The sequence below is a fragment of the Typopeltis vanoorti genome, chromosome 1, assembly GCF_054136105.1.
Source record: "Typopeltis vanoorti isolate ZY-2024b chromosome 1, IOZ_Tvanoo_1.0, whole genome shotgun sequence".
Lineage (NCBI taxonomy): Eukaryota > Metazoa > Arthropoda > Arachnida > Uropygi > Thelyphonidae > Typopeltis > Typopeltis vanoorti.
The window spans coordinates 121,568,457-121,593,118 of NC_143549.1; the positions used below are offsets into that span (position 1 = coordinate 121,568,457).

Sequence of the window (24,662 nt, forward strand, 5' to 3'; positions counted from 1 at the left end):
AGGAGGAAGCTCCTAAAGATTGTAAACAAACTTCAGCCTTTGGCTTTGGTTTGTTCATAATTGGTTTCACTGTATTTTCCAAGAATTTTTTTTTCCTTCCTAATTTGAGAAACAAGAACAGGAGGATTGTCATGAGGGAAAGTCCGAGAAAGAAGTCCGAGATGCTGGTCCAAAAGATTTGTCATATTAAGACGATCCAATAATGCTTACAAATACTTGTTCTTAACGACTGCTTTAAATAAAGAAATCCAGCGCACGATAAATGTCTTCAGTTCTCGAGAACATCTAATAGATTATTCCACGCACGCACTTTAAATCAACATGCACTTTTTTTCGAAAGCAGCAGATCTAAATGCCATACAGCATTAAAATTTTAAACTAAAATTATAATTTTAATTTAAAAATTCATATTAGAATCTATAGAGGTATCTTCGAAGATTCTAATTGCAAAATTGCCTTTACTACCAGTAGAAAATTGAAACATCTTCTCGAGACTGCAATATTTCTCTACTAAATTATTCACATTACACCTGAAAGAAAATATTTAAGCAAACAAAAAACACTACTGATATATCATTACATGCAAAATAATTAAAATATCATCTCTGAAATCGGGAAAGTCACCATCATTGATTTCCAATAAAATCAAACCAAATTATGTTACTCTGAATCCATAGCATTAAGAACCAATTAATACCAAGAGATCCTAAATAATGTTGTCGACAAGAAAAATTCCTCGCTTGCTCTCAAACCAAACACATATTCCACTTAATACTTTGTTATTTCATGAACTATGCCCCAAGTTAGGTTACAGTTCGTTTTCTCTTTCTAAATTTTGATGACGAATACAGGAAACCTTGACCAGCCCACCGTTTATGTTGATGGATTGCATGAATAAAGGTACTAATGACCAATCTTCGTTGGAGGTTTTATTCATTTTATTTTATTTTATTCTTCCCGCAAACACAACGAATTTGCGGGAAGAAAAATACAACACTTAAGAACACAACGCTTCACAAAGAATTACACATGGTTGAGCGTGGGCGCAACAACCCCCACCTCGTTGTGAGTTAGGAAATCCAAAAATAGGAGGCCAAGGTCCTATATGGGACTGTAGTGCCAAACAACAAGAAGAAGAAGATATATAATATGATAATATCTAAAGATAAAATAAAAATAATGACATTCGAAGGAGAAAACCCAATAATAAGTAAAATAGCGATAGATAATAAAATATTAGAACAAGTGCATACTTTCAAACGCTTGGGATTTGATTTATCCGATGAAGATGAAAAAGGGATAGACACTAAAATATCAAACTTTGTTAAAAGTGAATGGCATAATAAATAATATATTTAAGTCAACCCTAGTACAAAAACACACCAGAATCAGATTATATAACGTCTTGTCAAAACTAACTTTACTATACGGAAGCGAAACATGGACCATAAAAAGGAATGATGAAAAACTAATTCAAACAGCAGAAATGAATTTCTCAGAAAAATAATAAATTTAGTTTATTCCTTTTTCCAAGTGTAAGAAAACAAAGTTTGCGCCTGAAAATATCTTCAGGACTGAGGCAAGGTGGTACAACACCAAGAAACTCGGAGCAAAGGTGGACCAAGCTCTCTTCACTCCTTGTCTCAGTATCTCCCATAATGAAAAGCTGTTAGGAAGAAGAAGAAGAAGAAGAAGAAGAACTAAATTTTAGCCTACAGGTTGGAATACAAGGGAAGCTGCATTATTATAAACACTTTCTATTTTCTGTTGATCATCCTAAACATTAGCATTGCTGTATTATTCAGAATAACCGAGATATTCACGAAAGCGGACATGTTTAACTCATATGTAGAGCAATACATGGAATAATTCATTTTAATGTTCTTTAGAGGATTGAAGAGAGAGAGAGAGAGGGGGATGGAGCGACTTTTCATTATTAACATCCAGCTAGATTCTCTTTTCGAAACAGCTCTGCACGTGTTTAACGTAGACTTCAGTAAATTGTACGTGGGAAGTGAAATGCTATTAGTAATGTCATTTCATGTAGTGAGTAACTTGCAATTACTTCTTGCTCCTATTAATTTCTGCGATGATGATGATGATGATGATGATGCAAGAATGAGTGAGAATTCTAACTGGAGTATTTCACAGTAAAATATTTGTTAAAAGGAAACACGTCTTTAGAGATTTACGAAAGGAACAACGCAGGCAGTAGTAACTGAAACATGAAATGCTCAAATAGAACCGAGGAAAGAGAGATAGATAGAGAGAGAGAGAGAGAGAGAAAGAGAGAGAGAGATGCACTTTATCCTATTTTAAGTAAGAAGTTATGACTTGCTCGGTGAGCGATACCATAAACCATGAAATGTCGCTGCTGATATAAATCAAGTTGGAAGCCGCCAGAACATTTAAAGAAAACACATGGCTTACGGTAGAGTGCACTACGCTTAGTTCTCAGCTAATTTTATTTAACAATTCAGCTTAGTGGTCGGAAAACTCATCTGTTCCTTTAGCAGGAAGTTGTTCTGTGTTCAGAGAGAGTCTTCCTCAGAAAAACAAGTGACCTCCGCCTGCTTTATAAACAGTTCGAAATAAGCGACAAATTCGAGATATTTGCCATGTCCATCAGGATTGTAAACAGTTTAGTTAAATTGGACAGTAAACAAAATAAATCCTACGTACATAATCATGTTTCTTATATTTCTGTATAGCATGATTAAAGGCATGCCATACAACTGAAAATCCAAGTAGGTGCTCATTTTGATATGCAAGCTCTGAATACAGAAAATGTTTTGCTCATTTGAAATTATAAAGTAGCAATAAAATGATATTGAAGTCAATAATAAATGATAAAAGAGAATATAATCAGCAAAGTCATTTATATCTATTTGGATAAATAGTACTCTTTGGCTAGAAATAGACAAATGGATTATGAACAAAGAGAGTAGCAAAATGTTATAAATCATCCTTTAATATATTTAGAACGAAGAAGAAAAAGGAGAAGGAAGTTAGGAATAAATGTTAGAATAAGTTTGCTGAAGAAGGGAATATATTGAGTATAAAGTATTGTCAAATAAATAAATACATAAATAAATAATCAAAGCATGCTTAGAAAATATCAAACGTATCGTATTAGAACATATAGCTTTTCTTTAACTTATTTTAAAAACTTTAAAAATACTTCAAAAAAAAAAGATACAAAATTGCTTAACACATACACATAAGAAATGCACTCCAGTTATTGCTGTAAAAATATGTTAATTTGATCATCACAGGAAGAAAAATTTATCTGAAAAATTGTGAAGATAAATTTCTATATTTTTCTATATTTCGTTTTTCTATATTTCGTGGTGGGAAATATAGAAAAACGTATATATTTCGCTTTTCTTTCTTTCTTTCTTCGTTTTCGTTTGCCACATGACAACGATGAAAAGGTTGCAAGGGCTATTGAGAGGTACCGAAGAAAGCACGATATTATTCAAAAGAATTACGGCTGGTATTTTATGAATTCCGATTTAATTCTGCCACTCTGAACTGCTGACCAAGAGTAATCAGCAACGAAAAAAATCAATATTTTACTTAAATTATTGTGACTAATCTGTGTATAATATTACTCTATATCGATCATTCGGAAAGACAGGCATAGCGATCAAGAAAAATCATCGGTTCCTATTTCTAAAATTATTACATTAAATAATAAATTATCTGGATAAAAGGTGTCTATGTTACCAAACGTTGACCAAAGTCTTCTACAACCCAAGGTAAAAATAATGATAATAAATTTGACACCACCAGGGAACTAATCCACTGACAATGGTTGTTTACTGTTCTTTTATCAGTCGAACAAAGTAGTCCTATGAAGTTAATAAGACCAATCGGAAGCTGAGAAGTTATATTTTGGCTAATGGTTTTAAATGGACGATATCAAACTTTGAATGCCGCTTTGTGCAACGTTAGATTATTATCCTAACTTTACTCTCTCTTAATGTGGCTTTATATTTCCCCTTCTATCTCACTGTGTGTAAGTTTACCGTTAATAATCAACCATCATGTCAATAAAGCGAGATTGATTCTGCACGACGTTATTGCAAATCAAACCGCGTGACCCAGATAGCTACGTTAAACTCCATTCATCCGAATACGGTAACGCAAGATAGTTCGATACATTTCTCCACACGTGTGTGTATTCCTGAAGCAACGGAGGATACTTCGGGATAAACATATAACGGTACTTGAATTACGCAAAGATCAATATGCTGGTTCATTCTGGTCGTTCGATTGATCTTTGGTGACTACAAAAGCCTAAAGGTTAATATAATACACCTGTATTCGAAATGTAGATTAGGATAGAATACCTTATACATGACAGATTAGATAGGCATCGACAGCATGGAACTGTAGGCGCGAATGGACAGACTTACTGATTTCCGAAGGGCACGTGCTCCTCAGAACGTTAAATAAATCAACTGTCGCGATTTCAGATATGTAGTGCATGGGAAGAAATGATAAATCTCTCTCTCTCTCTCTCTCTCTCTCTCTCTCTCTCATCTCACAAAGAGATTGAATTGCGTGTTACGTAGCAAAGTTTCCCACCACGAAGAGTTTTAATATACTGGACTGAATTATTATTATTATGTTATTATTATTTTTTATTGAATAAATGAGCGAAGACATGAAGAGGAACTTACCTTATGCTGTAGAGAACATCTCCGTTCGGATAGATCCTCAACAGTACATTGGGCATGATGATGTTGTGAAAGTGACCGTCTTTTTCATTGGAGAAAAACAAATCTGGTTTCCAAATTTTGTCCGGATCTGTGAGAGTTAGATAGCGCACCTGTCCACTCATGTCATCAAACTGCATCCTTTCGTCTTTCCACTGCTCTCGTAAAGTCATTTGTACACTGTATTCCTATGGGAAATAGACAAGGCAAGTGAAAATATTATGGTAATGATAATCCAAGAGGTGTGTGTGTGGGGGGGGGGGACTGGAAATCATGATCGCGTACTTGCCGAAATGAAAATACGCTATCGCTGGTGTCTGATTTTGTTAAATCCGACATTGGACTTCTGAGGTTGCAACAACACTAAAATCGGAATATTTCGTCGCAGTTAATCACGACACTCATAAACGCATCGGACATTCCACTCGTATAAAGTTAAATATAATTATTTCTAGTTATATTTAAATATAAATAGAAATAAACCAGCTACCTTTTATTTCACTCAAGAGAAAGATGTGAATCTCCCATTTTATTTACAGATGTAAAAATAAAATCCATCTATTGTTAATGATGGAAATCTTTAATTAAGTAAATAATATTTACTTATAATCACTATTAAACAAATACAAGTGGTAAGGTTTTTAGGATCTCTATCATATTCATGATTTCTAGTAGAGAACCTTATGACAAAGAATCATATTTCCATATATGAACTGCCAAAGAGTGTAAGAGTGTAACATCACCAGAGTTAAAGATCGGTACTATCAACGTAAGAAGCCTGAATGGCAAAGAAATGGAGCTAGCTGAGGAATTAGATAAGTACCAGATTGACATAATAGGGGTGACTGAAACAAAAAAGATCAAAACTGGTGAGATCTTTCTGAGCAATAAATACAAAATGTTATATTCAGGCAATGACAATCAAGGAAAAGAAGGAGTAGCCATAGTATTCAACACAAAATACGAGGCTAATCTTCTTGAATGGCAGTCAGTCTCAAGTAGAGTAATGTGGGCAAATATGAGAATGGGGAACTGGACAATGAGACTTATTTGTGCCTATGGTCCCACAGAAGGTTCTACTAAGGTAGAAGTGGAGGAATTTTTTGAGGCTTTAGAAAAAGCAACTGACACAATGAAAAAGGAAAAGTTGGTCCTTGTTGGGGATCTAAATAGTAGAGTAGGAAATGATTGTGAGACATACAAAAATATTTTGGGAAAATTTGGAGAAAAGAGCAAAGCTAATAATAATGGCAAATATCTGTTGGATTTCTGCTCAGGACATGGACTGGTTATTACTAACACCATGTTCCAACATAAAAATGTGCACAAATTCACATGGAGAGAAGAGGCTAGGAATAAGAAAAGTCTCATTGACTATGTTATTGTTGATAGTGATGTTTTCTCCCTGGTGCAGGACACCAGAGTGTACAGAGGATTTGAAATTGGAAGTGATCACTATTTAGTCTTGAGCAGGATAAAATTGAATTTCATATCGAAAAGAATAACATGCAAGAAAGTTTTAAAGCGAATAAAAGTTGAGCAGCTCTCAGATGTGAGCTGTAGACTAAAATACACAAAGATTATTGAAGGAAAAATGAAAGAGTTTGAGAACAGGAATCAAACCTTGGAGATTCATTGGCAAACTCTGAAGAAAATATTGATTGATTCTGCCAGAGAGGCATGTGGTGAGGTTGTTTGTAAGGATAAAAAAATCAGAACTCCCTGGTGGACACAGGAGGTTAAAGAGGCAGTGAAGGAAAAGAAGAAAGCATATCAAAAGTTCCTGGCAAATAAGTCAGCTTTTACTCTTACAGAATACAGAGACAAATGTAAGAAAGCTAAACAGTGTGTAAAACTAGCTAAACCAAAGTCATGGGAGGACTTTGGCAAGAATATAGAAAATAAATATCAAGAAGGTGGCAAAATATTCTGGAGGTTGTTGAAGAAGCTTAGGAATGGAGGAAAGAGTGCTGTAAAAGGAATTAGAGATGATAAAGGTGAAATGAAAACAGGAGAAAAAGATATCCTTGAAGTATGGAGTAATTACTTTGAAAAACTGCTAAATGAAACAAGCAGTGATGACAGCACAGTGATAAAAAACACTGACCAGGCATGCCGTCAGGAATACATATCGATACTTGAAGTAGAAAAAGCCATCAAAGGCTTGAAATGTGGAAAGGCAGCAGGAGTAGATGATATTCGACCAGAAATGCTGAAGTATGGTGGTATAAGAGTCTTACAGTGGCTGCACTGCATAGTTCAGAAAGCCTGGACAGAGGGAAGAATTCCCGATGATTGGAGTAGAGCTCTTATAGTACCCATATATAAAAAGGGAAATAAAACTGAATGTGAGAATTACAGAGGTATTTCCCTACTGAGTGTTCCTGGCAAGATCTATGCAAGTATACTTGAGAAACGGTTGAGAAGAATTGTGGAAGAAAAGCTTGGTGAAGAACAAGCTGGATTCAGGCCAAATAGAGGCTGTCAGGATCAGATCTTCACTTTACGACAAATAGTCGAGAAAGCATGGGAATATAACAAAGATCTGTATTTAAGTTTTGTCGATTTGGAAAAGGCATATGACAAGGTGCCAAGAGAGAAGCTATTCAATACGCTGCAGTTATATGGTGTCAATGGGGCATTATATCAAGCAATACTTAGTCTTTATTTGAGTTGTGAGTCAGCAGTTAGAATTGAAGGAAGTACAGGAAGATGGTTTAATGTTAAATCTGGTGTGAGACAAGGATGTACATTATCCCCTCTGTTATTCATTATCTATATGGATCACATTATGAAGGAATGTGGTATTAAACCTGATATCAAAATTGGAGATGTTAATGTCAGCTCTTTGCTTTATGCGGATGATGTTATACTTCTAAATAAATCCGCTACAAGTCTGCAAGATTCTCTGACTAAATTGAATAGCTGTTGTAATAGATATGGTATGAAGGTCAGCAATAAAAAGACAAAGACAATGAAAATAGGCAGAATCATTGAAAATGTCAACTGTGTTGTGAATGGAGAACCTGTGGAACAAGTAAAACATTTCAGCTACTTAGGCACAATTTTTACTGAAGATGGTAAACTAAATATAGAAATAGACAACAGAATCAGCAAAGCTGGTATGGTGGGAAGTCAATTGAATAAATTCATATGGAATAAGAAAGAAATTAGTCGGAACACTAAATTAGCTCTATACAAGACTGTGTTCAAACCAACTTTAACTTATGGATCTGAGAGCTGGGTCAGAAGTAAAACACTTGACCAAAGACTAGAGACCGCAGATATGAGAGTCCTGAGAAAGATTAGAGGCGTGAACAGATGGCATCAATGGCAATATCATATTAAAAACAAGGATATTAGGAAAGAACTTGACATTGTCAGCATCCAGGAATGCGTTAGCAGAGCTAATCTCAGATGGTATGGTCACTTAAATAGAATGGGAGAGGAAAGATTAGCAAAACAAGTGTTCTCTGCTAGGTTGGCAGGAAAACGACCCAGAGGAAGACCAAGATATAGGTGGATTGATACGGTACAAAGTGCCTTAGACGATAGAAATATAAGATCTGATAATGTTGGAGTCTTGACAAGTAACAGACTGATTAGGAGGAAAATTGTAGATAGGAAGTTAGTAATGATGTAATTTTTTCATGTAGTACTGTCATATCCTGTACACCCCTTGAGGGTACATGGCAGGAATTTGATGATGATGATGATGATGATGACGTATAAAGGAGAGAATAAAATGATATGCAGTTTACAGCTAATATTTGTTTATTAGTGAAACAAATATTATCTTTAAAAAGAAACCTATACTGATATGTTCCTATTTCATAGGCAGTGATTAAATTTTCTTTAACATGGAAGTAATTAAAACGTTGATAATAGAGAGCATACGACTATGACTCTATGGTAGAGTTGAACATTTATCTTCAGCTTGAAAGCCCTTATAAGTGGGATTCAAAACTGCATCCAGATTGCTTGGAGAGCGGGAACTATCCACTAGGATGACCAGGCGCATAAAAAAGGGAAAGTTTAAATGTTCGAAATAGCCCAATGCTTTATCATTAGAGCAGATTTTTGTATTATCTAAAGATTACCTTCCCCATGATACCGAATGTATAATCATTCATTGGTATGCTCGTCATAAAGCTCTAAAAAGTTTTAGATCTTCTTTGGGTAATAATTTTTCCGGTCCACGTAAAGTTTATTATACGTAATTATATTTGAAATTAAAGCTAAATTCGAACCTTTTTCTATTTACTTCTTATTAAATCGTCCGTCCCTCAGTGGATTTAAATCACGCAGTAGAGACTGTCTTTAAAAATCCTGTAAACTATGGTTAGTATAATCCTCGGAAATCACGTGTGTTTTGTGATTAGCCATAAACCCAAATAATAAGACTCAACCATGAAGTATTGAATTGCCTCTTTCCGGGTTAGAAAAACGGCAATTGCTTAAGGCCTGTTAGTGGGAGAAAAGATTATCGAAATAATGCGTGTGTTGATGGGGAACGATACCCAAGAGAGGCAATAAAACCTGGTGATGTATTCCGTGTGTGGCAAACGAAGCTACCCATTGATAAAGAGCCTTTCCACTAAAATGGTTATCCACACAGAAGAAAAAAAAAACTATTTTTTTTCTTAGACAAAAGAGAAAATTTCAGTAGAACTTTCCTGCATCTGTCTAGTTCTCTGAAAATGCACCAATCTCTTTATGAAACGACGATCAAGAATCGTTGTAGACGTGTTATTTAAAAGTATGAAGGCTTCATGTTTATAAGGATTTAACTCCTTCATTTATGAGATTATGACATGCTGATTTTCTTTAAAAAAGTAGAGAAAATATCGAGGACGGCAGATGAATTAATTAATTCCAACGAATATGCACGAACTGGTTTAGAAAAGTAGAGACAATTCGCGTCTGACGGCTAATTAAGAATTTATTAACGTCTTAGAAAAATGCACACTTTGTGTTGTCGCTGCACTTAGCCATATATTCATTCCACTCTGGGGAAAAAATAACGGAATTTAATTGCTGTTCAGTTACGCTTAGCAGCTTAATTTGCTCCCAAAACAAAAATATTTTAGCGATTTGTCAATGCACACTTGGAATAAGCGTGCATTTTTTTTCATTCCACTCATTGCCTTCTGGGAGAGATTGACAGTCTTGCAATTCATTTTAAAGCTATTTACATGAGAATTTCTTCGTTCGTTCGTTCATACACACACATTACTGTTCATTGCCAAGAGTTACGGAAATGTTCACGAAGTTTTATTTGATAATTACTGACGTCATCAAAGCAAACGTAGAAGATTTTGGCTCATTTAAATTCTTCCATTTTTAAGTGGTTAGGAAAGATTTGAAATGCTCAAATTCAGTAATAACACATCTTTATTATTATTTTGATTTGGATTACGGTTAAAGCTGTTGAAGCTACAAAGCGTCACATTATGTCTGTTAAAGAAAAATAAATTATCCATTCCATATTGTACCAGCTGACTCGAAGTTCACTGGAAAAGTCCTTATAAATATGGTGTATTTCCGTACAATAAATGCTTTTTTTTATAACATGTAAATTTTAAAATAAATACATTGCTTATAAAAGAGATTGTTTCCTTATAGTTTTTTAATTAAATCCACTCAGCAAAGTTTTATTTTATGGGTTGTTGATAGTTACGGCAGAATCAACTAAAGTTACGTGGATAGTATGATACATCGTCTGTTTATTGCATTTGTTCTTGGGGAGTTTGTTCGTGTTGCTGGATGACAAACCCGAGCTTCCCGGAAAGGAATTCCCTATCGCTTCCGTATGCGACTCATTTTCGAGTTAAAAAAATCGATTTCAAACAACTTTTATACAATTATTTAAATACAAATTATATTTAAGTATCCGTTTGTCGTAATTTTCTATGAATATTTTTAGGGATTACAGTGTGTATTTTTAATTTCTAGTTCTTCATGAAATTTTGATTGTCTTGATAATAATGAAACATTTTGATTCATGATTACTAGATTATACAAACATTAATCCATCATATTTGTTACTGGTATGAGTCCTAATGGTCTGGTAAGACTACATTGATTTTCGAAGAAATCAAACTCTGACAGTTGGTTAATTTTACTTCCGTACTCTATTTGCCCACAGAGTAGTTGCGATGATTTTGAGAAGAAAAGAAAAACTCCAGACCAGATGCAGGAGCGAAAACTTTTCTACTACTTTAAATTGGCTAACCAAACTCCGAAAACCTTCCTGTTTCTTTCAAAGCAAGTGACATGCCCGGATAATCGGTTAGAACTTGAAACAATCTGTAAATAAAGGCGACGTAGAACGTAATGATAAAGTATGTTTATTTCCTGACTTTTACCTTACATTGTAGCAAAGGCTGGACAACAAACATCTTCAGACCAAGATAGTTTTTTCAAGTTTGTCTTGAGATTTTCTTTTCGTCTAACCTCTAATAAGAAAACCTGACTTGAAAAAAAGGTGCACTTTATAGATAAGGTACGCTAATAGCTATGAAATCAGCTTAAAGGATCATAACGTGACAAATCAGGATAAACATCTAGACCCCGCCATGTTTTTTTACGGGCCACGGTTATTTCCGAATATTTGATCTAAATCGAATATTTGAGCTCTGCATTTTGTCCTTCTTATTTCGAGGTATCCATTTCAAGACATCGACAGCAGCACGAATATTTGTGTGTCGATCGCCTAAAGCAAGCGTGAATATCGCAAAGAAATTTATTCCAGCGCCTTTATCATTAATTAATGCTTTAATTTGCAAAATAATTTCAATAAACTGCGAGTTTGTTAACAAATCATATTAATAAAGGATAGCTGGTAATTAATAATATTAATGCTAACTAAAATCACTAAATACTGTTAATAAAAGCGAATCAAAATGGATTTTAAACAGTTAACATTTTTTAATTGAAAAAAATTTAAATCTTTAAACTTTTATTTTTAAACATTTAAAAATATTTAAACGATTTAACATTTTATTAATTTCCTGCTTCTCAAGTGTCCTGAACTTAATGACTCATTCTTCTCTTGTATTTATTTATTATTTATTTTAAATGATTTAATTAAGGCGAAATCAATCCGAAAACTTACAGGTTAAAAGAACTCAACGGATCCGAACATATTTAACACCTGGCATAGGAAAAGCTAATTGTTTATAAAAAAAAGTAAGAGTACTTGTTATATCACAGCAAGTTACAGATCATTATTTAACAAAAAAAGTTAGTAATTTTAGTAACCAGTGTAGTTAATATCAAGTTTAGAGGTTGGTTAGAAATACAAGAAGGCAATTGAGACATGTACAAGTTTATTCTGGCAGTTCGCTGTTTTTTTTTTTTTTTCCCGTTTTGTCTGTTTTTACTACAAATTTAAGCTTCCAAGGAGCCCGCTTCGAATGTATTGTGGCGCAATTAATATCAAATCAATACTCTTTGTAGGATGAACAGAAGGGTTAATTACCGAACAACTCTACTCTGGCAGCACACCATCCAGCTCAAACCTATTTTTTATGTAAGTTGGAACTCGTAACAAAGTTTCATAGAGGAATGGTAGATTCGTGAAGAAAATGAGCTTCAAGTGCTTAGAAGAAAGCGTATTGGAATTTGTAGATATTCTTGTAACTAGGTAAGAATAAGAATTACAACACAAAATCAAACAACTACTTATATCATATTCCCAACAAAATTCCACGATGTTTGGTCTGCGAAGAAAGACAAATTTATAGGATTGGTTTTAGTCAGAAATCAGAGGAATTATTTTCGAGCCGTTTTTTTTCTTTCTTTCCACGTGAATCCAGATTGTCGATCTTTGAAGACGAATTAGGGTGTAACTCGGTTTTTAAATCCCTCACTTCAGTAAAATCTATTCTAATGGCGGTTACATAGAATTAGGAAGATTCCATCTTAGTTCGAATGTCATGGAAATGCCCCCAACCTTGGTAATGGTAAGAGGTGAAGACCACCTACTTACCTGTCAATTTCAAATTGACTGCCTTAAAAGACTGTTGCCGTTCCCTTCGGTTAAAAATGTTTAAGGAAATTTATTTGATTTTTTTTAATAATTGTATTTCCAAATGTAAGGATTAGTTAGCAAAATGAAACTTTCTTTTTGAAGTAATGTTTTAAATATAAAATTGTGAACGAAATTTCATGTCCATGGGTATTTCTGAATATCTTCAATAGACAGGAGATGATTTGTCAATAAGCAGGGTGGTGGTCGACCGATGTGTTATCCCTACTGTGAAAAATTGGAAAATTGTTTGAAAAATTTCCAGTTTGATCTGGTGACCTTTTGAAGACATTTTGAAGAACTTTTTGAAGACATCTGTTGTCTATCACAAAACTGTTTTTTAAATCAATTTTTTATTGGTGATAAGAATAAAGATATCTTAGTTTATCAAAATTTCGATCTTTTATTAATTGATAAGATAAGATCGAAATTTTGTCGGTGTTATACGCGAAAATAAGGGAAAAGTTGCAAATATGAATGACATTACTTTAAGTAAAATTACTGAGTTAACTCAAATGATCTGATGTCCGCGGACAATTCGTTGGCGGTGGAAATATTCGTAATGCGCCTTCAATGTGGCCATTTCTGTCAAATATACAGACATTATTATTGAATCTCTAATCCAATTTGCCTTCACTGGCTTGTTACGTTATAGTAAAATCAAGCTGTGTTTCTTAGACATACTTTTCCAATTACGCAAGCAGTATGTTTATCCTAAAATCAGAACTACATTGGTAAATAGTGTGTTGGATGCGCAGTTTCACTCTTTAGTTAGACACCTGCGACAAAATCTTTATTTTGTTAAGTATCGCTCAAAGTTGGGTTCCTTATAGAAAACTTAAAGATATTTTATGATATCAAACAACAGAAAAATCATTTATGACTTACCATCTGGACATCATCAATTTTACTGATACTCCTGATAAATATGTTCACTCTCACAACAGCAGGACCATCTAGAATAAATAGGATAACACGAATTGAGAAACCGTGTATGTTTGTAGCAAGAAAGAGAATGAGTTAATGTCGTCTTAGCATTGCAAAAGTTAAAAAATCTCCAGGAAGAGCCGATGATCTAACAGTTATGTATGCGATTTAAGAAAACAAAATTATCGAAAATATGCTATTAGCTTGTATTTAGTGCAAAGCATAGAATATTAATCTATTTATAAATGCTAAACTTACAAGGATACATAATTTGTGAGGTACGAAATTTAAATCAAGGAGAAATAATAATAATAATAAATATAAGAGTCTATTATTATTCATGAATTGAAAAAAAATAAAAAAAAATTATATTGTAGCTACCTCAATGAAACTATAAATATTAATTACGCTAATTGTTCTTGCTCATTTAAACTGTTTAACATGCAAACTTTGAGAGATAATAAATCTATCGTTAGAATAAGTTGCTTCATTTTAAATTAGATGTTTACCATTGGAAGAAAAAAAGCAAAATAATCAACAATGGAATAGGAAGCTTTCAATGCTCTCAGTATCGTTTGCTTTAACAATGCTCTAACTTTGAATTTACTAGCAAAAAAAGGACATTTTGTTATAAGATAATTAGAATACGCTGAATTTTTAATGCTTGAATGCCAAAACTACATCTATTGTTTGGGTTTAAAAATGAGAAAAACAGATTCTAATAATATTCCTATTCTTTCAAGTAGTTCAGGATGGTTGAATAGTCGAGTATTAAGTAGCTTACGTGTTACATTCTATTCATTGTCTTTTATAAAACCTTATATTGCTTTTTTATTATTTGTTTTCGAGGATAGGATGTATGTGGTGCATTAAGAAAGTCTGTGTTTCGTAATAAAGAAGGAAATATAAGTACTATAAGGAAAAAATGCCAGAAATTGATTTTCAATAACAAACCAACCCGAAAGACTACTTGTGATATTTCCTATGATCTTATGGATCGTGTAAAGAATTCAGCTGTGAAAAAGCAAAATAAATGAAGCCAACAATGAGTGAAATGAGAAAAGCATTCAATGATGTTCGTTGCCAATAAAAAGATAATTCCTGTTAGCATCGATATTAACCTATGCGACTAGTATTATTCTGCACGGACAGAGGCGGATCATCCTTCATGAGTTTAATTTCGTCCATTTCTTTTCTTTTCTTTTTTTTTTCTTTTTTACTTTTCTAAAATTCTGATTATAAAAATGTGTCGGCAAAGGTTGTGTTGATCTTTTTTTGCGCCCGTTTGGTTATTGTAAATTAATGGGCTAAATTTTGAATTAGGCCGAAATGCTTTGATCCATTGCTGATAATAATTGGATGCCTCGTGAATACTTGAAAATACCTAAAAATAATAAATTAGTGAAATATTGAATATAGGAGCGATTCTCGAAAGCAGCAAACTTTTTTACTCATTTAAAATATTACAACATTACAATATTTTTTGTTCAGACCCGTCAATACACAAATTTTAGAAACATCAGCTTAAATGAGAAACAATCGAAGCTGAAAACGTTTTCAAATTTAGATGTCAAGCTAAAAACGATGATTAAGCAGCAAGTCTATTTTTAACGCATCTATTATAAGAGCTTCTCATTAATTCGATACCAAATTAGTGAAGCTTATCGTTGTAAATATAGCTATTGAAAGAAGCAGTTTTTTCCTTCTCTCCAACTAAAAACAAAGGGACACTCATTACTCTTCTTTGTCATGAGACTACCTATACATCATCGAAAGACAAAGAGCACCCTTGAGGAAGCTAGAAGAAAGTCCTTGACGTGTCCGAAGAAAGAAAGAATAGAAATTGCCCACAAAAAAAATACTTCTCGAGTTCACTTAAAGAGACTCATATTAGAAGAACATCCTCACTCGTTCGTGAGGATGTTCTTCTAATATTCCTTACGTACTTGTTTCCCTTTAAAGAATTACATTTTTCCTCACTGGTTCATATGACCTTGGCTTATCTCATGCGGCACAGATATATGGACACTATCCTTTAAAAATCGTAAAAAATGAGAACTAAAAAAACGTAAACATAACGTAAAAAGAACGGGTAAAGAAAAGAAAGATGAGAATTTTCGAAAAGTTGACTTTGGAGAATTCAACGCGGAGATTATCACATAAGAATGAGTTTCAAATCTTAATGAAAAACAAGTGAAGTGGTAAAATGTTAGTAGTTAATCCATACACAGAGAGAGAGAGAGAGAGAGAGAGAGAGAGAGAGATTTCCCCATCATTTTTATCATTGATATAGTATACAAATCTTCCGCAGAGTATATTTACAATATACTCTACAAAGTAGACAAGAAAAGTCATCCTCTGATAAGAGCTGCTCCAACTCTTATATCAATCGGATCATGTCTAAAGCAGCAAACACGATCAGGTGACGTCAATGTCTCATTCAGAGATAAACAAAAGAAACAAAGAGAAGATTTCACACCTAGAACGGGATGCACCAATTCTCAGATCTGTAGAGTAAACGAACTAGAAGGCAACCACTCAATCAATGTTTTCTCTAATCCTTAACACACCGCAGGGGAATTTCGGAATTGTGCCCTGCGTTTCGTCCAGTGGAATTTCAGCTTGAGATAAAGCAACAGATCAATATTTATAGACAGTGAGAGCCTTCAAATACTTTATTGAAAAATAACATATTTAGCTACTTAATATATTAGCTGGGTTACTTAAAGTAGACTGAATTTATTTCAGTATTGAAGATCTAACCAGATCGTCCTTAACTCAGCCGGTGGTTAGAAAGTTGTGGGTTCGAATTTCGCCTAGGATGCGAAAAACCTTTATCATGGCTTTTAATTTGAAGCTGAGTTAGTCGGTCTCATACGGGGATGGAGGACTTATGTTTCCCCTCTCCGGGAAACTCGGTTTTCACCCTACAAAATGGAAAACCATCATGAGAACCACTTCATTCTCCCCCCCCCTACCACACACACACAAACAATGCATAACACTAATATTCTAAAAATTATGGTTGCTAATGTCAATCCGGACAGACAGTGAGCGCTAATTAAGGTGAATTATTAAAAGTATTATTACGGGATATTTCACTCATGCCAGATACAGTGCGTGTTTAACTTCGCCATAGAAGTTTGATAGAAAATTTCTGGACATATAAATTCATCTAACTTGAAGATCCATAATGAAAGTTCTTCTTCGCCTAGACAATATTCGAACGGAAGTCCTTCCAAACAAAGGACTTCGTTGAAACAGAAAGAGTTACAGAGGCTGGGCGCTCTAACTCAGTAGTTTAGTTCAATTAGTTATATAATATAACCAAAATGGCTTCAAGAGTTTTATTTTTAAGTAAAAGTACAAAACGTTTATTTACGTTTATGATTTCATACTGCTAGACATGAAAACTAAACCAGTTGCAAGTTTGATTTAATTTCCGACTAGAAGAAAATTTTTTCTAGATATTTTCTATACTTTTTTCTTTCCAGTGGGTTTCTGAGTTATGATTTCTGGCGTAGATAAGTAGAGTATGTAACCCGGTAACTAAAATCGAACTGCAGAACTTGCAGCATTTTAGATAATAATCTACTAGTTATGGTTTAGGAACACAATATGGCTTCAGTTGTAATCTCGCTCCTAAGTCTTTAAAATAGCCAGCCGTCATGAACTCAACTGTCAATGCTGAATAAGGGTAAAGATCAGTTGCATGCAAACTTCCAAACAGTTAGGACTGAAAGAATTCCTTACTTCCTATGGGAGAAGAAAGTGTTAGAGGATTTGTTATTTATTTATTCCTTACGCACTTCTTAAAACTAACAAATTAACTTAAATTATCGTGTTGGAACTTTGCAACTTGTTACTGTTTGCTTTTCTTCGATAAATGTTCCTAGTTGGCGAAGTTCCCCAAATTAATGCTAGAGGACCTGTTTGGCGATTTCATGTTGCACTTCGAATTCCGATTCCTATCCTTACAGAATTTCGCATTTATAATTTGGTAATATTTGAGATTTTAAAAGATAGAGAATGACATTATCTTCAAAATTAGATTTTGTTTCGAAATTTCGGAGAAGAAATAACTAATAACTGAGAACAAGTCTGTTGCATTAAATATTTCCAATCCCACTTCGAATAAGATATTTCATTCACTTTCACAGTTGTGTCATTAAAACATCTTCTAGTGATGTACGTTCTCATTTACTTGGTTTTTGTGAACTTGTCTCTTGGAATCATCTGAGATTAAGGAGACAAGAAAATTTCTATTTCCAGACTTGACCTTAAATTGCCTAAGACTTACCAGGAGAGAAGACGTCAAGGCCTGTTTGCTTAGTTGGATTAAACATGCCTGCACTTCGCTGCAAAGAGGGACTCTAATCGCTTAAGATTAATTATAACTTTTTTCGCTATTTAGTGCTTGGAGGATTACACAGAAGAGCAACTGAAATTCAACATCGCGAGCTCCATTTATAATGTGCACACTTCTTTCCAGACACATTATAGAAAAAAGCCGCATTAAGTGTTTGTTGTTCTCTGCTTCCTTCTGTTATAATACAAAAGCTCGTTCAATACCATATGCAATATAAGATTGCTTATTGCTAAGATATATATAATGCTCCTTAATTGCATAAAAACAAAATAAATTAAATGGATTCGAAGAAAACGCATTAAGAAGAAGGATTAAATTTCTAACAGTTTAATTGCAACTTTGTTCTTATATTAAAATTTCTTTGTTTTTTATTCGGTACCGAGGAAGACGAGTTCTCTGAATCAAAATTCTCTCTCTCTCTCTCTCTCTCTCTCTATTCTAGAATGATTTTACGACCATGAAAGTTTACCGGTAAATATTTAGTGATACATTCTGAAGCGCACGTGACTCCATCCAGTACTTTCAGATTGAAGACTAAGAAAAAATAGAAAAAAAAAAACACTTAAAATTGGGTACATGTGTTTAAATTAAAAAAATAAGATCCTGTTGCAAAGCTAAAAATAATAATAATTTCATGGAGGAAATATCAATATATATGTATAAAACTAGCTATATCAGGTCGACTGCCCTTCTTCCAAATTGTAGAATATAGTTATAGTTTGTTTGTATAGAGTAGTTTCGTGGATAGAGTAAACACTTAAGCACTAAAAATAGAATGCAAAAAATATGCAAAGTATGATTCTAGCCTAAATGGAAAATGAGCGGAATTTATATACCTAGATTAAGCCGAATACCCACGTATATTTCGTGTAACACTCGCAACGACTACTTCAAATGTAGTTTAAAATGTTCTCAGTATTTCGCTTCTCGTTACCAGTAATGGCAGTTAAAGCATAAAGTCAGACTATTCTTCGCTGCAATTTAGATTAATAAGTAACTCTCCGAGATGCTTATTTAATCAGCATTCCGCTTGTAATCCCATTTTAGTTACACTACTAATGAACACTCGGCCATTTCCTGCTAGCATAAATTCAAGCAATTTCATAACAATAGCCATCTAGCGTGTTAAATATCCAAACTTTGTTGAAGTTAACACTTTTTCCCACATGTGATCGGTTGCCTTGGTGTCATTTAGCTTTGTGAACATTGTTATTACCAGTTAATTGTTTCCGGTCATTTGGTGACTTGGGTTTCACGCAGTGGTCGAACGACATTGTTGCTCTCGTTACAAGCTATCATTTCACGTGGACGATTTTGCTTCCATCTAGAGATAATTAAGTTCATATGACGTGATCATTTTTCGTAGCAGATGGCTGCTTCGCCGAACTTGGATAATTGTATATATTGCGTTGCTATTTAGTTGTTGTTCCTAGGTTTTTCGTTGTTTTCTTTAGTCTTATTTCTACTTACATTGAGTAGCGTTTTTATTGAAGATAATGGTGAATTAAAAACAGAGATTAATGAATCATCATCTGATGCAAACTCATCAAAAGAGAACAAACAAAATAAATTTAACCTAAGAAATCTGTAACATTTACATATAATCTTGCTATTACGTTAACACAAGTTCTATTCACTAGTCCAGGTTGTGAAAAAAAATAATGAATGTAAGCAATACAGTTAATTGAATGCGAGTAAATTCTAGATATTTGTTAGCTAGTTGTTGTCCGAAAAATATATGTTTGGATTACTTTATTAAAAGATGCTTCATCACTAATTAACTTTCTTGATACAAACGTTTTTGCATTAAGAGTAAAATATTTATGAGTAAAATGAATACAAATTAATCTTCAACGTTCAAGACAATGTTCAACCTATGGTTACATCATCACCATATAATTTTATCAAGTTGTTAGCATATAGTTGCCATTAAGTTCCCATTTTCCACACTCCCCCCCCCCCCTGAATGCTTCGAATTACTTGCCACGGATTTAAGCTGTTGTGCAGTTCTTAATGGATTAGTTTTTTTTATACTTAAAGAGATTTTTTTCCTGACACACACACACACACACACACACACGAGAGAGAGAGAGTTTAATTTAGTATTATTTCTCATGAAGCCTTGCATAGCTTTCCAAATTTTGTTAATTCTCTTTCTGCCAAATGTTGTGTATATATATTTTTTCTTCTTCTTTCATTTCTTTGTAATTCGTTCTTTTAATCAATATACCACTGAACGTTCTGTTTGCCAATTAGAGAAATGGTTCTAAAAATAGAAATCCTACAGTCACCAGCAAAGCCTAGTTTTGTGTGTGTGTATGTGTGTGTGTGTCGTAGCTCGCGAGACAATTAAAGTCCCTTCAGGGTATGAAATGTTTGTTTAATCCTCAGCAATTAGTCTTTCGTGATCGGAAGCCCTGAAAGTTTATGGTGACTGGGAGATTCACAATCAGCAACCAATGAGGTTGCAGTCAGACCGAACCAGTAATCTAATATTATGGTCTCCGCCAACTGTGATGAGAACAAATATTTCGCCGGTAAGACGTAAACTTAATTCAATCCTGCACTACCTCTAATTCTCTTCTTTGTTCCTTCTCGTTGACAGAGTAAAACACTTGAGAAATAGTTCGGTTTATGCAATAAAATACATTTAGCTACAGATGTAGAGTGGTGCTTAACTTACATACTATACTAAGCAAACTGTTCAGATTTCCGCGGGGGATGGATTTTTTCCCATCCACTACATCAAGTGGTCCCTAACTTTTCAGGTCTAATAGACATCAAGTGTCCAAATTTAATGCCCCAGAATATTACCTATATTTTGGTGCAAAACAGATTATATCCTATGAAACTTCCATTAATTTAGGGAACTCTGCTTGCTTGATAATACGAAGATAGAATCTTGCTAAAAGGAAGATTACTTGGTGTTTCTTGCATCAGTACATTCAAGAGGTTTATTTTTCTTAAAATGAATCATCTCAAGTTTATTCTTTTCTATTACAATTTTTGCTATTTTATTTATGCTGTTTCGCCAGTTCTGTGTCACAGATTTAAATCAGCAAAAATATGCTATTCGATATTTCTCCTTGGCGAATGACTGGAACTTGAACCATTTCTTTTGTGTTAATGTTAAGTTCAACAAATTCCTGATAACTAAACAGTTCTCATAGCTGATGCAATCTTTCCATTCACTTGTAGTTAATCTAGTTTCGAATGTGTTCGAATAGTTATAGTTTGATAACAATTACAAGCATTTTTAAAAAAATAAAAACTACGTATTTTTCTTTGTGTTACGACCAATTACCAGACATTATGAAACTTTTTAAATTTATAAAGTTTATTATATTAGTACGTACAGTAGCGCACTCAGGATTTAATCTTGGGAGGGGGAGTTGAGTAGACGATTTGAGAATGCACACTGCGCATCGCATACGACCTAAGACACGACACAACATAAATTTTAAAAAAAAAAAATAATTAATTAGGAAAAGATTTTTGGAAAATTTTTCTAGTGTCTTTTTCACTTTTTCTTTGATGGGGCCAGGGAGCTCCCCCCCCCCCACACACACACACTCTGGGTGCGCCGCTGAGCACGTATATCAAAATCTAAAGGTAACACTAAATGACGCATTATAAGACCTTTTTTAATTTAAATGCACAATTTACTTGATATATTTTAATTCCAAGAATTATCACTTAGATCATTACAGATGACAAAACATACGCACAACAAATAATTGTAAGAAAAAGTTGGAGATGATGCGAAACTTTTCTTTTACATTTTTCCAAAATTTAACTGAAAGGCTTCTGTAGAAATTTGCAAAAGCTCTCACGTTATACAACATTAAGCTGGTTTTAAAATTTTATTTGCGATATTAATTAGTTAATTAATTTTGAAAGTGTAAATTTCCTCCAGCACGAAGACGATCCCCAAAATATCTTCATAGAAGACTTTCATTTTTTACTGTGTACCTGCCTGCTTATTCCTCTGAGCAAAGTGAGAAATGAATTGTTGATATTTGACCCCGAAGTGATTTTTAGTGTCTAGAATGAGCGGCCAAATCATCTAATACAAGAATACACCGCATCCGCATCCGCATCAGACACTTAGAACCCGAAATTAATACGACTTACTCAAATCCCATTGTGGCATAGATGACGTCATGTATGATCTCTGGAGCAGAATTCTTGATTTATCCAATTCTTAGCCCACGCACAGTTCTAAATGCATAGATTTATATCAAAGTCGAAAATAAAATGTCTGAATGTCATTTAGAAAATCACGGCATCTGATTAGTTTAGAAAATTCAGGCATTAGTGATTGAGATTAGTGTTGCTCTCCAACACTAATCTCAATCCAGACTGTCATTTTCAAGTGATCCCGAGACTTCTAAGCCTGAATTCCTCATTCGAACGGAAAAACATCAACAATATAATGTCATCCTTACTATCCTGACAAGATCAATAAAATCTGTCGAAATGATTCTCAAGAATGTCACCAAAAAGCCGGAGCATTGTTGTTGTGTTGTGATCTGTTGATTCCACAGGTGCATGCTCTATTACATTGTTAAAGCAGAGTTGCCAGCGATAAAAAGTGATCTAATTTAGCAATCCAACTGAGAGTTACTGATCAGGGATTTACCCAAAAGGAACTGGACGTAAAAAGTCACCTTGAATTGATACATAATCAGTAATGAAAAGGTGATTATCACTTCTGACCAATGAATTCTTCCTATGCTTCGTAGGGGAATCGAAAACTATAATGAGAAATATAGCCTTCAGATAGTCTTTGTTTGACATAAAAAATATCAAATTTTCAGTTGATTTAGTATGTACTGTCCCATATGATCTGTTTCATAGTTGTCTTATAATCAGGAAATCCCATAAATTTAACTTTTTTTGTTGTTTTTACTCACAGGCTCTTTTATTTTTTCTTCTAATACCAGCGATCTCGGATATTAGGCTGACCCGTGCATTCAGAAACGAATACAGTTGAATGATTTTATTCCAGGTCGTGTAAAATTCTGAACCACTGGCTTAGAGAGCACTCAATATTTCTTACACATGCGCAAATATTTGAAGTGCGCTGCAGCTGCACATGGCAAACATTAAAGCAACCAGTCTATATGTTGACGATGACAAATGAAATTTGTGTTTGTTATGGAAGCCTCTGATTTGACTTGTTAAGTTTTGTAGGAAGTTTTTTGTTTATTTCTAAAATTTAAGTTCATCACTTGAAAGTTTGTTGAATTATCAATGAAATCAACTTATTTTCAGAGAAGCTAATTTAGTTTCTATGATCAAAAATTATTGTTATTTAAGTCTACTGCTACTCGTATTTGAAAAAAAAATCATTCGTTCAGTATTTACCATTAGAACCGTTCGGGGCCATTTTAGATACTGTTTCAGTCTACCATCAGAATGTAACTTAATACTGAAGGTGGATTGGTATTGCGAAGTATTTCGAGCTCCAGTTTGGCTATCATCACCGCAGCGACCACATGCTATTAGCTCGGCTCTATAGCTCCTCTCAGTTGAGTCATTAATCTTTTCTTGGTTCGCGCGTGAAGTTGCCCGTCAAACTCTGGAGGGAGGTTCGACTCAAATTTTAGACGTGAAGGAAAACGAACGGCTTGCACAAATTACCTCCTGAACTAAAATGGGAGATAGTTTTTAGTTTAATATAGTGAAATTATTTCTTCTTTTTTTCTTTCTATGCAATTTTTGTGACTAACAGACGAATTATTGTGGCGAAGTGGATATGATGGGTCTGAACATGAGAACAAATTCAAACTTGCACTTGTAGTGTGGAGGCTTAGTTTCAATGTTTCCTAAAATATGTTTAAGAAAAGTAAATTTTGTCTCAATTTGTGCATTGTAATAACGTCGTTCAGGGAGTTTTGAAACCTACTACTGTTATTACTAAACTCTTTTCTGTGATGCCACTTTTTCTTTAAATGTGCTTTGAAAAAACAACTAAACAGGTGCTTTTCATTAAAAAATAATTTTAGTAAATCTATATTTATTGATCCAACAGAGCGGCAAAATCTAATGAAACCGAAGTTTAAGTGATAATACACATTTGCTAAGTTATTGCTTTTGGTAATGAATGACAGCCTTCCAATAACATCGATCTTGAGCTGCTTTTGTTCCAAGTTTCCAGATAATGCACCACCTGTGAGCCCACGTTCGTTCATTTTACATTGGGGATCGGGTAAGGAACTCATTTCTTCTTTTCGTAGCGATTACGTTGTGATACACGAAACAGCTGGAGGTGGGTTATGAATGATATAGAGTGCATATTTTGGCTACCATCGCCTGTCATCTCCAAGATTTTGTAAACTCAGAAGTTCAAAAACAAGTTTTGGGGTTAAAGATTATGAAAATTTTTCTGTAAATAATCACCATCTCCTTATCAGTTTTTTTTTTGGGGGGGGGGGGAATAATTTGTGTAATTTGGTATTTTATCATAATATTATACATCTACATAAGATTATCTTTTGCAATTTAAGTGCATTACTCGATTTCTAAGCGTCTCCACAACTCAGTAGGGTGGATTATTTTGAATGATGTCCGGAGCAAATAACGCTTTCACGTCAATGTATTATAT

At 33.9% G+C, this 24,662-nt stretch overlaps 1 protein-coding gene across 1 annotated transcript in view; it reads right to left on the reverse strand.

The window, feature by feature from the left end:
* The window catches only part of LOC150110368 (glutamate-gated chloride channel-like), a 198,317-nt gene that overhangs the window by 12,991 nt on the left and 160,664 nt on the right, over positions 1-24,662 (reverse strand). Inside the window, exons 5-6 of the mRNA XM_090396849.1 lie at positions 13,645-13,712; positions 4,689-4,912 (exon numbers count right to left, since the gene is read on the reverse strand). Coding sequence (XP_090252975.1) covers positions 4,689-4,912; positions 13,645-13,712 — 292 coding nt within the window. The remainder of the gene's footprint in view (positions 1-4,688; positions 4,913-13,644; positions 13,713-24,662) is intronic.